The sequence below is a fragment of the Filicampus tigris genome, chromosome 1 (assembly GCF_054856515.1).
Source record: "Filicampus tigris isolate MCC_2025a chromosome 1, RoL_Ftig_1.0, whole genome shotgun sequence".
Classification (NCBI taxonomy): domain Eukaryota; kingdom Metazoa; phylum Chordata; class Actinopteri; order Syngnathiformes; family Syngnathidae; genus Filicampus; species Filicampus tigris.
In genome coordinates, this window is record NC_141217.1 from 6938086 (window position 1) to 6957356 (window position 19271).

The following is a 19271-nucleotide window of genomic DNA, read 5'->3' on the forward strand; positions in this document are numbered from 1 at the left end:
TTTCAAATGAAATGAAACAAAACAAAACAAAGATTCTAAATTCCAACAAATAGGAGGTCGCCCGGCGTTTGATTGCATTCCACCACAGAGGTTCCACTCTGTATTTGCAAATATAAAGGTGGTCCAAGTTGCATATTAAGAACTGGGTGGGTATTTAAAAATGTAAGTAAATGAGTGTGGACTTTTCTAACCTCTGTTGACACATGCAGTCAGACATGATTTCCATATTGGCAAGGACATTTAAAAGAAAGAAGACAAAGCTTGAAGAAAATGAAAGCATGTGAAAATCCAAACATTTATTTGTGAATTCTATGACAAAACACAGTGGGCAGTTACAATACAAGCTACATTGGGTCTAAAAAATACAGAGAAAAAAAAGACATTTTAAAAGCCCTCCTGGGATGACTATGTCTATATTTTTATTATTTTGTGTGCGTGTGTTTTTCATCCGCTTCAAAATACACATACACTATGTACAGAGGAAATGCTCAAGTGTGGTCAGTAAAGGGAGACAGCTACATATTTCCACAGCGACCTGCATCTACTGTAGATCATCTGTTGACATTCAGCTTTTCTCAAAAACAACAAAATAACCTATTGAATCTACAATATACTGGAATTGGTTTCCTTTTTTTTCTTTAATGTAGCTTTCATTGCATTCTCCTTTTTCATGAAGTATCACTTTAAAAAGTCAAGCTTATGGTCCATAAAATTTCTAGCTAATTTACAATCAGTGTTTCAGGTATATGCCTAAATATTAGCTAATATTATGAGCAGCTAAGAAGTTATTGTACATATTGCCAATAAATGTGATGAAGACAAAAAGTTTAGGTCGTTTTCTCAACAGCTGGCAAATGAAAAATTATGACACTTGATTGAACAACGAGACAGTTGACCTATCCATAACCACTTCCAAAATACTGGGAATGGATAGAAATGGCTTGGAGGATGTAATGGAACAATTGATGCCCACACTTCACGTTGTCGCATTTATTAGAATAAAGTAAAGGAAGATAAGGAAGATAAAAATATTTCTAACATGCATTTTTTTTTTTGCCATTTTATGTTCCTGTCTTCGCGCAACAACATTGCGATGGTGTGTAATAAGGCAAAATGTGCTTCATAGGGATGCGATGCAATTGAAGCGCAGACAAAAAAACACACATACTTGACATTGCGTAATTATTAATTATTAGCAACAATCCCACTAAATAGTATTTTAATTGTACTTAAATGAGGTCTTTATCCAAGCAACGTCATTTGCTATGGTGGCATGTGATATGTAACTTTCCTTTTAAGAATAATGGCCAATTACAAAAAATTGGATAAATAGTGTATATAAAGAACCAGGTAGTATACCAGACCCCCCCCCAAATAACCGTATATATAGATAATATATATATTAAAAACAAAAACCTAAATAAAAATAATTTATTTCCAGAAATAACATTAGTATAAAACGTGTACTAGACATTCGTTCCTATCCTAATCCTTTGTTTGTTGTCCCTCTACTGTGGTGCATACAGTACTTAAGTGTAGCTTTTTGTGCATAAAAACAATCTCAGTCATTGAAATAAAAGGCCTGCTGTGTTTGTTTCAACATAAGAGTCCGCAGCCAATGTGACAGGCACTTCAATTATACTGTATTATCAGCTGATCTTCATAATGGAGACGATGCAATGAACAGCAAAGTATTTTGTAGCAATGCATTTTCAGTTATTCATCATAATTTGATGACAATGATCTGCACCCTTTTTGAAGAGGAAAAAAAATGAATATGAAGAGAAATAAAATGACAGTATGAGTAAATGAGTGCCTCAACACATGAAAGTTTTTGATAAATTTTTTTGACGGTAAGGCCTTTTCAGTGAAGTCGAAATACAGTAATTTTTTTTTATGGAGGCTTATTCTAATTTTAGTATTTTAAATGTTCTTGATCTTAAAGAAAAACGATGCAGGTTTAATATTTCATTTTGCAATTTTGTTTTTTTTTCAAATTTTAAATGTTTTCTTTTTTTAAACCAAATTTAGAGACTTTCCCAGTGTCACATCCTCACTTTACCTTTATACTACTATTACTAATACGAAGTAAAAAAAAAAAAAAAATACTGTTTTTCTCAATTAGTAACCAAATTATTAAATACCCTTATAGGTAGTAGTAAGGTCGTTGTGAACAGTTGCGCATAAGGTAGTTATGCACTTGTTAGTGATTTAATAAAAGGGACAAATTATGCTTCCCCCTCCCCAAGGGCGGAGCGTCAGTATCAGCACAGAGGGGGCGGAGCATTCTCGATGGGCCCTTATGAGAGTAAAACAAACAGACGTATCGGGCACCACTCGCAGCGAGTCTGCTACTGCTCCTCGTCCCCCACAACAATTTAAAGCATTTCCCAGGTGTCTTAAAAAAAAAAAAAGGTCTCTTAAACATCTTACTTAAACACACAGGATACATGGAAAAAGAATTACGCTTAATATCCACTCTGGTTGAAACGACTCAGTTTTGTGGAGGGTTTTGTCAAATGAGCCTAAGCTCTCCCTACCCCCTGTATTGCTGGGCCACTGCAGAGCACGGCTTTCGTTACCATGACGACAAGGGGTGGAGCTACAGACTTGCAGCGAGACAAGCGCTTACTATACTAGCCCAGAGTGTGAAGGAAAAAAGGCAAGCGCACATTCGAAGATGGACTGTATTTTCATTCATGGAGGCAGCACTTCACCAAGCCGCCAAAGACAGTACACTTATCAATTTGTAAACCGTGCATGTGTCATCATGATTGAGAAATGGTGAGAGCGACTTGTTTACGGACACTTATTGGGAAATATGCAGGAAAAACCTAAAATTTTGTCAGTTGTTTAATTTCACACTTAATGTGTTGGCAGGCTGTCCAGAGACACACATTATTTGTTGGCAGTCTATTAAAAAGTATTTTTTTTCCATAATATGTCCCCTTTAATTTAACAAACAGCAAATAGCTTTGCTCTGAGAAAAAAAAAATGCAGCAGAGATTGTCTGACATCATGTGAAAAAAGGCATAATGTTTGCATTCCAATTAACTTTTATCGGCCTTGCGTCAAATCACTGCAGTGGTTATCTGAGCGCATTTTCCAATGAATGTCTCACGAGGATGCACTTAAGCCACAGTTGGCATAACCAGCCGCATTACTACCATTTCTTGGCTCGAGTTTTGACATCAGCGGAGAAATCAAACAGGCACTTCACCTGTTGTGGACACATTCAACAAAAAAAAAACAAAAAAAATCTCTTGCAGTTAACAGATGGTGTTGTGTTCCTTTACAATCTACAAAGACTTTGTTTTTACATAACACAATAATGGTCCCATGTTTGACGGAAAGAGTCCCAGGATTCCAAGTATTTCTGAGGTCTTCAACGGTAGCAATTTTTTAAAACGGGTCGCCTTACTTAAGTAGTGAGAACAATGTCTTTGGGGCATAAAAAGGGTTTCCTCTGTGTGTTTACTGTACAAAAGCAGCACATGCGGGTGGGGGTGAGATAGTTGGGGGTACTACATACTTTCGTTTCGGCCCCCCCCCCCCCCGAGACTGCTGTAATAGCTCAGTGGTGTTAACATGACACGTGAAACTATTGAGGGTGAGGGGTTCATTAGGCCCATAGTGGTATTTATCAGAATGTCCTGCTGGTAGTATTGAGATTGTACAAACGGGTATGATGGCCTAAGGACTACTGACACTGAAAAATGTGACCTGAATGTATGCGTTTGTGCGTGTAACATGAAGGTGTGCCGAGCAGCGCGTGTCATGTTTGGCAGTGCACGTATGCGGCGTGGTTAGGTGATGGGGAGCGAATGCGTTGGCGGTGTTAGAGAGGAATCGTGCGTGTGTGCATGTGTCCGTGTGTGTGGACAGAAGCGGTGAAGTCACTCCGTCAAAGAGTCTCCCTTCTCCTCGACGGAGGCCGAAGACTCGTGCGGCCGGTGTTTGCAATGCCCTGGCGAGGCGCGAGAGCCTCGAGAAGGTCGGGCGGGACAACTGGACGGGGCGATGCAGTCACAGGGTCCATCCTGAGACATAAAAACATCATCTGTCATTCGCTCGCTAATGCAAGGGAAGAGTTTACCATTAGCTACGGTGAGAGGGATTTTTTTTTTTTTTTTAAATGAAGATATTGTACAACTACGGTTTCTGTTATTGTGCTGCCCCCTGTTGGTTTGGTTTGGTATAACAGCAGCTTGTACACATAGCTTGTACTCATTGTTATTAAATCACACTAACATTTTTATCAAACTGTCATGGTCTGTACTGCAAAATGCTGTTAACTCACTTTAAAAGTGACCAAAGATTCATCCACTTACACACTGTAGCATGCTTTGAGCAACTATTGAAAAAGTTCAAGTGCTTGAAACCAAAGTTTTTTACCTCTGTCCCGGGCCCTGCTGAGCCGGAGCTGCCGATCCCGTCCTTCCCTCCTCCTCCCATGATACTGACCATCTCGTCGCCGGCCGTCTGTCTCATGAACCGCTTGTTAACAATCCTGGTCACATTGTCGTTGCCTCCGCACAGTCCGGCCAAGGCGCCGAGACCTCCCACGGCAGCAGGCAGACATTCAGTCTTGAGCTCATCCACGCAGTTGAAGCCTCCGCCAACAAGGGAGTCTCTTTGCATTCTCTCAGTCGGCAGGGCGACGCCTCCCTGGCTCCGGCCGCTGCACACATTCTGTAAGAACTCCTGGACGAGGCCTCCGAAGCGCTGAGTGCTTGGGTCAGATGCACAGACTGATTTACCCGCGCCATGAGGGAGTCGCGTTGAACTGGCACCTAAACACACATTGATCTTCATGAGTTATGATTGATTGACAGGTTAGCTGAAAATGAATATGTGTTGTTTTACTCTGGTAATTTATTTGATGATGCTTCAACTCTCTACGAGAAAGTTCGATTTCAAGGTTTTGCTATTTACCTACAAAATACAACATGGCTTAGCACCTTCCTAGCTCGTCGACTTAATGATACCATATGTTCCGTCCCAAAACCTTCGGTCACAAAATGCCGGCCTCTTAGTGATCCCGAGAGCCAAAGAGAAGTCCGCAGGTTCTAGAGCGTTTTCTATTAGAGGCACCACCTTAGTAGAAATGTTCAAAACAATAATAAAGACTTATTTGTACGCTTCTGCATTTAGTTGAACTGTTTGTTTTGGCCTCTTGACTGTCGCTTCTATTCCTTTCCCTGCCCCCTTTTCCCAGACTCGGGAATTCTGTGATGACGACCGAATTGGAGGTTATTTTTTCCGTCCCACAGCAACTGACCGCTACAAGATCGGAGGTCGACCACATCCTCGGAGGCGCCGCTATGCCGACTGGGCAGGGACCCACTTCACCGAACTCATCTACCTGCAAGCACTTCATTTGATTAACTTTCACGTTATTTTAACTAACACTGTATAGTATCATAATATGTGTTCAATGTTGCCCACTCGGCATCCATTGCAGCCTGATCATCCTGGAAGGGGGATTCCCTCATCTGTGGTCCCTTCTCAAGGTTTCTTATTTTTCCCCAGATGGTTTTATTTGAGTTTTTTTTGCCCTCCTCAGCAGATGTCGTTGAGATGTTGTCAGCTATGGGCATGTGAAGCCCTTTGAGAATTTCCTGTGATTAAGGGCTACATAGATAAATTTGACTGGACTTGACTCTATTCTTCTCTTCCTTTTGGTTAGATTGTTCTTGAACGACATTTTTTTTACCTCCGCCAAGAGTGGTTACATTTAAAATTTTACCTGTGAGCAGGATTTGATAAAAAAAAAAAAAAAAAAAAAAAAAAAAAAAAGACAAGATGTACAATTTGGTACAAAAGTATCATTTGGCCTTGGCAGAGGTCCGCACTCTTTTTCCGTCTATTTAATTAGATGAATTATTTGTAGTTTGTAAGTCATGGATGAAGAGCGTACGAGCTCTCACAACACATCCTTGTGGAACACAACTTTCTTTTTAGAGCAATTGCTTATGCATATCACTGTGTTTGGAGTCCAAAAGGTGTAGCTGACCTGCGTCCCCCCTCCAGAGTGTCTCAGTGCTTCCCGAATGTTCCACCACGCTGAAGAGGCTGGAGAGGCCGTCGGTGAGTCCGCTCAGCACGGGGCTGTCCCTGGTGGTGGTTGAGCGGGCCCAGGCCGAGCCTCCACCCCCACCGACGGCTCTCTGCTGGAGGCTCCACAGGCTGCGCTCTCGAGACGTAGGAGTCCCATCCAGTCTGGAGGTGGAGCCTGAAGATGAAAACAAGATGGATCGCACTTTTTTTTTAAAGTTGATAACCACAGGAATCATGACAACGGTCTACTACGCGTACCCGAGGACACGCGGCGCTGGAGCTTCGGGGATCCAAACTTGGGTGAGCAACAGGGTCTGTCGATTCGGCTGTGAACTTTGTCCAGAGACGTTGATATTTGCCTCGTTCGGGCTGACGCTAGCGGGGAAGTGGTTGTAGACGAGGGCCGGGGTGACCAGGCTTTGGCGTGCAAACCTGCGCCCCTGCTGCCGGTGAGGTTGTCAGTTTGAAGCCCGATGCTGACGCATTGTGCAGCTGTTTGCGTGGACCTGGTGGACATGCCCACCGCCTGCAAAAGGAAGGCAAAAAGTAAAATGGGATTTGAAAATCTTAATCCCGTTTTATTTGTCATTAGAATTGTCTGATCTAAGGCTGCCCCTAATGATTTTTTGATAATTGATTATTCTGTCAATTATTTTGTTTAATAATAAATGAATAGATTTCAATAATTTTTAATTGCCATTCTTATATTAAAAAATAGGCCACAATTGAAATTGTCATATATTGTCACGTAATTACGGTTCAGTAACTGGTGATGTTTTATTTTTATTTTGATTCAACACAAAGATAATAATTCTGCTTTCATAGAGGGCTACAGAAATCTGAGAATATTTACTGCTGAGATGCTGAAATTTGATTATTTCCTGATCAATCGATCAATTGTTACATCTCTAGTCTGATCACTTGTATAGAATGGATCAATATTTTTTTATTTACATAAAACAATGAAAGAGAATATTGCTCAACAAACTAGTCTTATAAAGGGCACTTATGGTACATATTGTAGTATTCGTGTTGAACGTGTGCAGGATTTACTTTCACTTTTGTCCACTAGGTGGCAGCAAACAAAACTTGAACGAATAAGAGAAAACAGGAAATGTTTGAAGATCAGCCTACTTTTTGATGACGAGATTAGGGATTATTGAATGTCTCACTCCTCTCCTGTCGTGAATTTTACACCAACAGAAAGCACTGGCTATGGGTTCATTTTATAATGTGCATCTTCATCAAGCATGATTATTGATGTATTGTGAGATGATAAATTAAGTCTGTTAGTTTGGAAAAAAACGATTTTTTGACTGTAAGCATAGAGGAGTAAGTACACTGTTTTGTGCAATATTTTTGTCTTATCCATTGCTCTTTTTGATCTTTCTCAATATGTTGAATGTGTTTGTATGACGTATGTTTAGAAACCTTAAAATGTACAGTAAGTGTCAGAAATGCTTTAAAAACACGCCTAGGTAGTATTTAAATAGGGTACCAATGAGTTGACTTACATGTTCCTTGCCAGACTTCCTCTCCAGAGATGAGGAGCGAATGGCTTGGCGCACACAGTTGGTCATCTCTTTCATGTCATCGCTCAAGTTTGCTGAAATCTCCCCTATTTCCAAGTCGTGGAAGGCAGATGAGGTCATCCCGTCAACCGCGCCGTTAGCCGAGCCATTGCTGGCCAAAGCGGTGACAGAAGCCGAAGCGCTCCTGCTCTCCAGCAGCTCTCGATGCTGCTTGGACAGCGAGCTCAGCCACTGCTCGTACGATGACGAAAAGCAGGACGAGGGCTGCTGGAGCTCAGCCGGGCCTGCCTCGGAGACGCTCAGCCCGAGGGCAGAGCTCCCGTTGGGGTTCCCGCGCATCTCGTTGGCCTCACGCTTATTCCGTTGGTGTTCTTTGCGTCGGACGGCGGGGGGGCTGTAGTACATCCGGATTCCGGTGCTTTCTGGGGCTGTGTGGCTCCGCTGGATGGATTCCAGATCCAGCTGTGACCCCACTAAGTTGCCGCAGGAGACACTAGCGCTGGGGCCATCCCACGTTTTACAGCTTTCCCCGACATCTGGAGTCTGAGAAGATCCATATCAGAGAAAGTGATTAGAAAGACCTCCACACTTGCATCCTTCAATTCACATACCACAATATATTTTTTAATGAGCTAATCTGCTCAAAGTGCTCTCTTTCTGGTCTACTTTAGATCAAGCGACCCCAAAGAAGATCTCAACTGGGTTTACATGCGCCAAATTGTGACAAATGGACCGTTTGTACCGCTGAAAGAGACTGGGGGTATTTTCAACAAACTGAACTGACAAGTAAAGCAACAGAAAAACAGGCTTCTTTTTAGATTCATCATGTAACAGGTTCATTTCAAAATGTTCAAGTTTTATTCACATCCGATGAAGTCATCCTCACCCATTTGGTGTTAACATTTCACTGGTTCGAGCCTTTTAGCTCATTTTGTTTATAAACCCCATCAACAGAGAAAGCAACCTGCAGATGTGGAAGCCCCATGCCTCAGATTGATTTATTATTCACATATACACAAAAATGGTGTTATTATGAACCTCATCAGTCAGACAGGTCCAATTCTTCTTGTTGGAGTCACTCAGCTGTGGACAAATCAAGGGAGGTGCGGCTTCGAAGTGGATCAAGCCCCTCAGGTCAGCTGTAGTCCGAAACTCTGGGCCATCGAGGTCTGGTGCGGATTTGGTCCTTTACATAAAACCAGATTGTGATTCAAATATATATTGCTCATAAACTCTCTCGGCGTATTGATACTGCCGCGTGTTTACCTTGGTGTTCCTGTTCCGTTGGTGACAAGCGTGTCTGCAGAGGACTCAGCGCCTGAAGACTTTGACTGTGGAGATAGAATAAAAGACAGGCAACCCGTTTACGGTGTACCCCTCCTCTAATCCAAAATCAGCAGAAACTGGAAGAATGAATATTTAAATGAGCTCCATAACTGTGTACACCTTTTGGGAAGCAGTTATTTGTACAATATTTGTACTCTTGTATCCCTACACATGGGCACCCTCTATACTTTTTTTGTCATGAGCAAATTTTTTCCCTCTTTTATGATCGGTGAAATACACATATATAAACAAACATCAACAATATATTACATATGCACATAATCCCCCCGCAAACCACCCCTTGGAACTCAACAATTACTGTAAATATAGTAAATAAATAAATAAAGACATGCAATTTGCAGCAAATCATGTTAATGTAAAGACCTCTTCCAAGTTTGGTTCTAATTTGCTCAGCTGCCAGAGTCCATAAGGATTTTTTTTTCTGTTTTGCATTATGGAGCTGGGCCATAGATAAACAATATCAAGAAAAGTTAAATACCAATGAGAAATACAAAGTGTATGTGTAGGCTTTCATCGCACTGTACAAATGATTATTTTTTTGCTGCTACATGTGAGACCAGCCAATAACCATCGTTTTTACATTGTGATTTAATAATATTTAAAATAAACATTTGAGGACTTAAAGCGGAAGTCAAGACAAACATATTTTTTTCAATAATATGTTCCCAGCAATCCCACTAGTTGAAACACTGCATTCTGATTAATTTTGCGTTTGTGAAATATAAGTTAAGCAGCAAAATGCACACGTTTTTAGCCATCTCTGGGGGCGGCCATTTTGTCTTTTGTCGACTGAAAATGACATCACAACTGCTCACAACGACCAATCACGGTTGACCTGTTGTCTGAATCTGAGCCGTGATGTTGTCATGTCATTTTCAGTCGACAGAAGACAAAATGGCCGCCCCCAGAGATGGCTAAAAACGTGTGGATTAACATTTATTCCACAAACGCAATATTTATCAGAAGGCCCTGTTTCAACTCGTGGGCTTGCATAGAACATATTCTTGAAAAAAATGTTTTCGTTGACTTACGCTTTAATGGGATAGTCTGTGATAGTATTCATGATAATTCCGAAGCAACCTGCTGCCCAAAATTGGCCACAGGTTTGTAATCCCAAACCATATGTAGAAAGGTCCCTGCTTTTTTCGGACATAGTGTGCATAAAGCAGTGTTTCTCAACCTTTATTGAGCGAAGGCACATATTTCACATCGGAAAAAAATTCACGGCACACCACTTAGCACAACGATTCACAAAAAGTGGATATACAGGTTTAACTCTAGTGGAAGAGCATTTAATTGTTCTTCCCGGTTGCTATACTTTTTTGGCATTATGAATGAAATAATTACCCCCCGCAAAATTAGAAAATTATGTATTTTTGTCCACATAACTGACGTTGGATAATTTCCCGCAGCACAGCTGACGATCTCTCACAGCACAATGGTTGAAAATCATTGATAACCTGAAGGGTTATCAAGAATCTTCATACGATAAAGCTTGCAAGGTGTTAAATAAGTTCCGTGCACAAATTGATAATGAATAAGACGATGATGTGGGTTTCTCAAAGGTGATATTGACATTTTCAAATTCTAGCCTGGCTTGGTGTAGAATCTGTACTCGTGCTTAGCAAGTCTACTGCAAATTAGATATTGTGATATTTTCACAACTGCCTTCTGGGGGTTATGGCTGATGTCATGAACAATTGCTTTGGGGGCTTCATTAGCTCTCAAAATGTTTTTGGCTTCAACGGCTGCTGTTTTCCTCTACCTTTCCGACCTTGCTTAACACACCAGCGGTTTCGCTCTTTCTTTCTTTCGGATTCATTTTTCACCTGCTTAAATCGACACATCATCAAAACGTATTGTTTGAGCAATGACGGCAACGGGACACACCTTGGAAGCAAAACACACCTGTAAGGCACATGCACCCATTCTTTTGCACACATGAATTATTCGATTGAATCGTGTTTCCCATCCAAATGTAAATGCCTTGAAATTAGAGGTGAAATCTTTTGTTGTCAAACTTAAAGGTTTTGAGTCACACTACTTTATTTCTATTGAGTGCTCAGCACCTAAACTTGTGTCAAGGACAGCAGGATTGGCAGGAATACAAGTCTGCAACTTGGCAACCGTTTTTCAAGTCGCTTTTCTTTGCGAGCAAGCCAATCAAGGTGTGCCGTTAAGATCACTGAAAATGAAATACATTACAAACATTACATTAAACTGATGCAGCTGACCCGTGAGTTTTAACGGTGCAGCCTCTCGGTATTCCTAGTGTACATCCACGGGGCTTTGGTAGGCTTGAATAGAAAAGGGGTTTTCCCGAACCGTTCCCAATAAATCGGTTCACACAATTGACAGAATTATAAACCATTAATTAATTGTCGAGTTGAAAATTCCTGTGTAAGGATGAAAGCTGAAAGAAGTAATGACTCAATGCGAGGCTTATTCAGGAGTCTAAGGACTCTCCAATGGTGTCTTTTTCTGAATCTTCACTAAATCATCAAATATATATATCCGGGGAACTGATGTGAACCATGACAGAAACGCATCTGATGAAAGGACTGCCAAGAAACTCTTATCACCGATGCACGCCATCCATCCACTTCCATCATTTCAAGGCACTCACCCTTCATGTCTTTAACTTTTTCTTCCTACACACACACATACACACATGCAAACGCACACATACCTTGGTCTCTCTCAGCCTCTGCTCCCACTGCGCTCGCTCCTGGCTGAACCGCTCTAACATCTCCAGCTTCTCCCTGCCCCAATTCCTCTCTCCGATCTGAAGCTGTCATGGCAGAGAGACAACATTTTTTTTTTTTTTTTTTAAAAAGGATCATGGAGCGACATGCCCTCTAAGTCGTCTGTCGTTCATCTAAGTAACACCCCAATGCATCTACCTGTTTGGTCAAGTCCATCACGGCTGCGTAGGACTCAGCCAGAAGGTGCTGGTGCTCCTCACGCTCCCTCTTCAGTGCCACCTTCAGGTCAGGCGGGTCCATTGCGTCGGCAGAGGACAGAGAGGCTGCTTTGGCTGATTTGGTCTCAAGCTAGTAAAAAAATAAATAAAAACGAAATAAATCACAGAATTGTAAAGATGTGGTAATCCATCCATTTTCTTTGGCCAAGAAGTGGGTTACACCCTGGACTGCTCGCCAGCAAATCACGGGCAACATGTAGACAAACAGCCATCTTCTTCTATGAACCCAACATACATATTTTTGAGTGTGGGAGAAAGCCAGAGAAATCCAACACAAACACAGGGAGAACATGCAAACTCCGCCCAGCAAGGCCAGAGAGTCAAACCCCGAACCTCAGAACTGTGAGGAAAACATGCCAACCACTCGAGCTCCATGTTGCCGTCACAGTAATCACGAAGAAGAAATCCCGAACTTTCTTGACAAGCCTACTTTAGCTTCTTGAAGTTTAGGGAAGGCCCTTCTGTGTTACCAGTGCACAAAAAAAAAATGCCACGATTTTTTTTCTGGTACCCACCCAGAGGAGGGTACTGAAAGTAGCGACTGCACCATATGCATTTCCTGTTTTGTACAGTCCTAATGCATAAAACGTGTCATGCTGCCTCTGGTGTTCCCTTTCCCTCTCTTTCTCTCGGGGAATATGACATGCGTGTTTAGCCCGGATTCTCTCCCCTGTGGGGACAGAGTGATATTTGTTGATGTTGAAGGCTGCCTAATGAAGCACCTCATCCAAACACTGCCGACCCGTAAACAAGAGAGGCTATTTAAATGAACAACTCGAATTTTCCCATTTATGAGAAGCAACTCGCTACACGCCATTTAGCTCAAATTCAATTTGTGCTACCTACTCAACTAAAGCTCACACGCAAGGGTGAAGAACAGCAGCAGCAACAGCAACAACGGAGTGTTGTAATAAAACCCAGCAAGATTCAGGTTCATCTTTTGATAATCTGTTGAAGTGGTGTTCATTTATTTGAAGTGGCATTTTGGAAGCAGTAATTTGAGACTGCAATGCTTCAATAATGTATCAATCAGCCATCCTGACTGGTTACAATGTTCTTAAGATATTTCTTTTTAACTGGGGTTTCTTTTTACCAAATAGTGCCGCTTTTAGATATACATTAGCCCGTTTTGAAGCGTTTTTTCCCACGGCTTTTTTGTAACACCCTTTCGAAGGGTTAGCACTTCCGATTGCCCACCTGGGTGATGAGGCTTTTAAGTTCGGTCCTCTCCACTTCCCATGACGCCTTGGCCTTGGCAAACTGCTGGGTGAGTTCCTGGGAGCCTTGCCGCTCCTGCCGTAGCTCGCCGCTCAGGTCCTGCAGCGCTACCTTCAGGTCCGCCAGAGTGCTGCTCACAGCGCTCAACTGAAGAGTGGAAAACCCATGTTGAGAGTGTGTGTTGACAAAAAAAGGTTAGCACGTGTTTTATGCATATGTGCCGCCAACCTTGATTGCTGGGCCAAGCGCTTGTTCGTCTCCTTCGGCCTTTTTGCCGCTCAAGTGCACGGGGCTTGTCAGGTTATCTTCCTCCAATAAAAGGTAGAGGTCCTTTAGGTTGTTCATCTAGATGACCAAACACAGAGCAGGATTGTAAATCTTTTCATCTGATACTCCACATTACAATCTCATGCCTGAAAAAAGTGCTCAGAGATCTGCTATTTTTTTCCCTTCCAAATCTAATATCGATGGAGCAATGGCGCTGTAATGGCGTTGCCAGGAGAAGTTTGTACCTCCAGGATGTCTTTCCACTCAGTGTCCTTCTTGCAGCCCAGCCTCCAGTGTTTGAGGAAGCAGCGTAGCTTGAGGCTGAGCAGCAACAGCGCTTGTTTGAGGTGCTGCGACTCCTGCACCAGCAGTGTCCTCTCTTGGCCCCATAACTTGTGCTGGAGCCGAGCCTGGAGGCCTAAACTCTGCAGCTGGAAGTCCCGGCGGAGAAGAGCCTTCTGCTGCTCATCGTGGAGCTGAGGGATTGACAGAGTCGGAAAGCTACCGGACCGTGTCCCATGCTCGGAAGAATCTGATTCTCTAGTTAACTGACCTTCATTTCTCGCAATAGTAGAACATATTTGCAAAATGCATGCAAAATGAATTTCGGTCAATAAGGCATGTACATTAGGATTCAAATTCAGTGACGACGAATCATATAATGCCGATGCATATTAGGATTATTTGATCTTGATGGAGGTCTGAGTGCCATTTTAGTTTTTCAGTGAATTATTTACCTGTGTGTGACACATGACTGACCTGTGAGAATTTCAGTGTCATTTCTCTCTGCGCCTTCGTCTCCTTCTCCGGCTCCGCTTGAGCGGAACCATCTGCTTGGCACGGCTTGGCGCTGGAATCACTGAACTGGACAGGTTCGGGGTAGAAGGAGTTTGGATGCGGTGGTGGGAAAGGAAAAAAAAGAATGATGCACGATGGGGGTTGACAAAGAAGCAAACAAGTTGGCAGGTAAGCAAAGTTGGGGAATAAATAGAAGAGTGGAGGAGAGTGTGAGAAACACATAATGATCCCTTTAAACGTGGCATGCCACTCTTATGATTACACACATGCATTATTCGTAAATACTACTACTCGGCACTCATGAGTAGTTAGCATGTCTACCCCAAGGTGCTAATTTTAGCACTTGGCTCTTGCATGGGTTTTTTCCCGGTAATCCATCTTTCTCCCACGTTCCAAAAACATGAATGTTAGGGTAATTGAAGACTCTCAATTGTCCTTAGGTGCGAATGTGAGTGTGAATAGTTGTTCATCTGTATGTGCCATGCCATTGGCTAGCGATTAGTCCAGGGTGGACTCAAAATAACCAATGAGCTCAAAGCCAAGGGTACATGTTTTCTTGCTCACTCACTCAAGTGCATGCCATGACACCTGTCTTGGTCTCCCCACACACTAAAGGAACTGAACCTCTTGACATCTTTCCAGTACATGTAGTAGTGAAAAAGAAAGCGCCATCTGCCTGATCTAGTCGGGTACTGCTGGCTTTGCCCCTCGCTATTTCAAGTAGTACTGTACTGTGTCTGAGAGTACAATGTACATAAATTGCTATCAAAAGCCACTTTCAGACTACCCATCAAAGCTGGGTGAAAGACAAAAATGTCCGCGCGATTCAGAATTTGTCAAGCCGCTTGTATTTGTGCATTTCTCTCTGATGTGGCGAGTTGAATTGTTGGCTACAATAGGCAGTCAACTTCTGAATTGGCGGGTAAAGATATCTGGATAACTCAGCTTTTAAAACATCACATTCCTAGAATATGATACATTGATTTAACTTTAGCCAAATACTCCATTCATAAATTATGATGGCTTAACGTACAACTAATGAATTATGCATCTGTTTTCTAAAGCGCTTGTTCAAGTGGGGGAGTTCCCAAGTCCCCGGTTTGCGTTTTCACGACGATCAGTGCCAAATGAGTTGAAGTTCCACTCACCATCAATAAAGTGTGCAGTCACCCCCAAATAACCGTGTTTGCGAGTTGAGGTCCAGTGTTCTGTGGTTATAGAAATGCATTTGTCCGAATGCCCCACCAAAACATCAGGCTTGCTTTTCTTTTCAGCGTCATAAATCTTACTGATTTTAGTCATCACTGCAGTCCTGCACGGTGGTTTGTATGATGGGTCATTGGACGCTGGTTGAAACACCGCAATGAATCCCTTGTCTTCAACTATGTTGATCGACCTGCAGTTTATCACTATTCACTTGGCAAGAACTTTCATCAGCCCGTCGGTCGCAGACTTGCTCATACGCTGGCTGTTCTCAAGTTTAGTTTGGCGAAGAGCTTTGCAATGGGCCGTTTTTTTCGCGGATGGTTACTTTGCATTTATGTGGTACGCTTGAACTGCTTCTTTGGTCAGCAAAGTCCTTCTTACAAAGAAGGCATATCACTTTGCCTTTATCAATAGTGCCGTCAGGGCATTTTAAAAAAAAATTACCATTCATCAGACTAACAACTTTCCCACGCTCCTCCATTTTCACGTCTTATCTCTGCCCTCCCACCTACAATAGGAGCCTAGCAGGTTATACCAAACACAATAACAGCCAATGAGCGTCCACTTCAGGGTGTGACATTGACCATTGTTTTTTACACCCGCAACAACTCAAACACAAGTCCCACACATCAAAACGGATCTCATCATCATGCAGAAACAGCAAAGTTAGAGATGAAAAATTAGATTAATGTGATTAAAAAAATGAACGCTTTAACTCGGACTGTAATTAATTGATCGCAATGAATGCACTAATTTGACACCCCTAGTGAAAATAGAGCCCTATTTTTCCCGGCTGGCCTGGGAATGCCTCTGGGAATTCTAGAAATAGTTCAGCGCTATTTCACTCAATGTGAAAGTCAGACCATCTGTACCGTTATGCCTCTAAAGCAAAAATTTTGCAAAAAGGCAGTGTGAAAGAGGCTAAAGTACCGAAACAACAAGCATCCTGTTTAGCACAGGATGCTTGTTGTTGTGTTACTTACCGGTGCATCTTGTGTTGCTTCCTCATCCTCCTCCGCTTGCTCAGTGTGCTTTTTTCTTTTCTCGTCGTCGTCCGCATGACCGTTTGCCGCTGTTTCGCCTTTGAACCCTGGCTGCAACTGGTCCCTACAATCAGGCTGCTGCATTCATGCGTGGGCAAGTCAATGAAGAAAGAAATGAAAAACAAACATATGAACAAAGAAATCATGGAGAACAAAAAGCGAGGGGAGGTGGAAAAGCAAGCCAAAACACAAAATTAAAAAATAAATAAATAAAAAATACAAATAAAAACAATGGGACAAATGCAAAAAAATAAAATGAAATAAAAACAATTGCATATACTCAACAAACGCATACAAAAATAACAATTGGTGGTTTTCACATGACAAAAAAAAGGATATAGAGGAAAAAGAGCTTGGTCAGAGAAGAGAAGGAGAGAGTGGAGAAAAAAAAGAAAAGCAAAACAGAGGAAATAATGAAAGGCTGATGGGGAGGATATCGACGCAGAGGAGCAGACAAGAGAGCAGAAAGGGGAAGGACGGGGAGAGAAAGGACAGCAAGAGAAGGAGTACGAGTGAAAGGTCAGAGCGAGGGACACAACACAAAGCGTTGGAACAAGACAGGGAAAAGAGATGTGAGGTGTGATAAAGATGGGAAGGGCATGAAAAATGGCAGAGGGGGCAGGGGGGGGGGTTAAAAAGAGGGCAATGGTGGGTGAAAGACGAAGTGTTATGGTGCCCGTGCAGAGAAAAGGACAACAGGAAGAGGGGGAAAAGGGAAGAAAAAGGAGGGCAGGGGTGTTTGGACTCAGAATTGGCCTCTAATGGAGTCTAAAAATTATTTCACATAGCTGGAAAATCACAAGTGAGTTGAAGGGAAAAAGGTGAAATGTGTTTATCTGAAGGGCATTTAAGGCAAATTGTATGAATTTTCCCCCCCACCAAGGTACTGTATTTCGAAAACGGCTGAAAATACTACATAATAAATATAAAAACAAAATACCGGTAGTTGTACAAAAATGGGATATTTCTGTACTGTTCTGATGTCAGAGAGAAAAACATGGCATGATGTTTTTTTTCATGGATCTGGTGATTACTCGATTTGGATTTTATTATTACCATCGTCAGCTGAATGCATCACTTAATGCATTTTACGATAATGCTACTAGATAATAAATAGTAGATAGAGAATTGGCGTCGGGCCGAAACCTCCCATGTCCAAATTCAGTGAATTTAATATTTTTCCACAATTAAATACTATTGCTTACTATTAAATACTATTATTTAAAAAAAAAAATATTGATCAATCTAAATTGTTGAAAATTGCTTGCTCTCATTGATGATGCAATATTAATGACTCAACATGGTGTTTTTTGGAGTTTCCTCAAAAGTGATGGTTTTGGATTTCGCCCAACACCAGCGATATGTAGTAATCATAGAGAAACACCTGTAAATGTGATTTAAAAAGAAAAACTTCCTACACATAAAACTATTTCAATTTAGATATATTTTAAAGTCGCATTCAAGAGCTACAGATTAAATTCACAATAGGATGCTTTAAAATAAATCGGGTATTGTCTATTTATGAAGTGCCACATGCAGTACATAAGTGAATTGTATATAATATGCTATATTACTATGATTACGGTATAATGGAAATCCAAAGTCCCAATTCAGACTATGAAATAAATCTGAAAACAATTTCATGCAACAACAACCAGGCTCCATTTGAGGCCCACAGCAGTCAGTGTCTACAATTGGGTTAGGAGGTTGATCCAACTGCATGCAGAGGCCACAGAGGGAGGCTTACATTAGCAGCTCAATTCTGACTTTTTCCAACACATCTGATCCATACAAACCCTTTTTTTAGGACATTGGTATATCCTAAAAAAATGTTATTACGATCATGAGTCAGATTTGAATATGCATAGTAAATCCAGTACAAGAACGATAGGATTGGGAATGGTAAAATCAGCCCAGAAAGTAGGATTAGCAGAGTGCAGGAAAAAGAAAATTAAAAAAAAAAAAAAAAAAAAAACATTTAAAAAAATAAATAAAGAAAATAAACTGAATGAAAACGAATGACGACGAGGAGTGAACGTCATGTGTTTTACCTTCTCTTCCGCAGTCTTGAGTGCATCATGCTCGTCTTCGGCGCAGGATAATACGTTGACCGATGAGGTCAAGGAAGACTGACCCTGACCAAGCGAGGATTTACCCAGGCTGTCGACACGCTCCACAAAGACCTGCAGCTGGCTGTGCAGGGCCTGGAGCCTGCTGGTCAGAGCGCCAACCAGAGGCCTGTCAGCCAAGTGGGAAAGCTCGGAGATCTATTGGAAACACAGACGGTAAATGACACTACTTGTTATGCAAGTCAAGTCAGATATGTCACTTGAGAATCTGAGAGGCCGGTCGTGTGGGCGCTGGAGGAAAAAAAACAATCATTCATCATGCTTCTGTGTGAAAAAAGTGCACCTTTTTTTTTTTAATTTAATAAGTGCGGTTCAAAAGATGGAATTATACAGATGTATGTGCAAAGCTCAAAATGTTGCCATTCAAAAGACATATTTCTGGAAATAAAGTGTTACAGATTCCATTTTTAATGGCCTTATGTTTCACTGTGGGCATGGTAAATTTGACAGTGGCAATTAACGGTGACATCATGACAGTGTGAAGCTATTATTGTAGTATAAAAAGGACAATAATGAAGCATATCGAGCATTTTGTATTATTTATTTGACTCAAAGATAAGCTTTGTTGTCTATTGAGTACTATTCGTGTCATTACTTTGGTCACATAATTGTGCAAAGTGTTTAGATCCACCCCAAATTTAGGGTGCCAAAAGTGATGTGGAAATGATTAGTGATTTTTGTACCACTG

At 41.7% G+C, this 19271-nt stretch overlaps 1 protein-coding gene across 1 annotated transcript in view; it reads right to left on the minus strand.

Annotated features, from left to right (window-relative positions):
- Positions 1-276: 276 nt before the first annotated feature.
- mtcl2 (microtubule crosslinking factor 2) overlaps positions 277-19271 on the minus strand; it is a 71555-nt gene continuing 52560 nt past the window's right edge. Inside the window, exons 10-24 of the mRNA XM_086049596.1 lie at positions 18506-18721; positions 16395-16532; positions 14167-14271; positions 13653-13883; positions 13369-13485; positions 13120-13287; positions 11843-11992; positions 11629-11730; positions 8859-8923; positions 8631-8778; positions 7575-8135; positions 6319-6586; positions 6017-6235; positions 4396-4793; positions 277-4040 (exon numbers count right to left, since the gene is read on the minus strand). Coding sequence (XP_085905722.1) covers positions 3897-4040; positions 4396-4793; positions 6017-6235; positions 6319-6586; positions 7575-8135; positions 8631-8778; positions 8859-8923; positions 11629-11730; positions 11843-11992; positions 13120-13287; positions 13369-13485; positions 13653-13883; positions 14167-14271; positions 16395-16532; positions 18506-18721 — 3030 coding nt within the window. The 3' untranslated portion in view covers positions 277-3896. The remainder of the gene's footprint in view (positions 4041-4395; positions 4794-6016; positions 6236-6318; positions 6587-7574; positions 8136-8630; positions 8779-8858; positions 8924-11628; positions 11731-11842; positions 11993-13119; positions 13288-13368; positions 13486-13652; positions 13884-14166; positions 14272-16394; positions 16533-18505; positions 18722-19271) is intronic.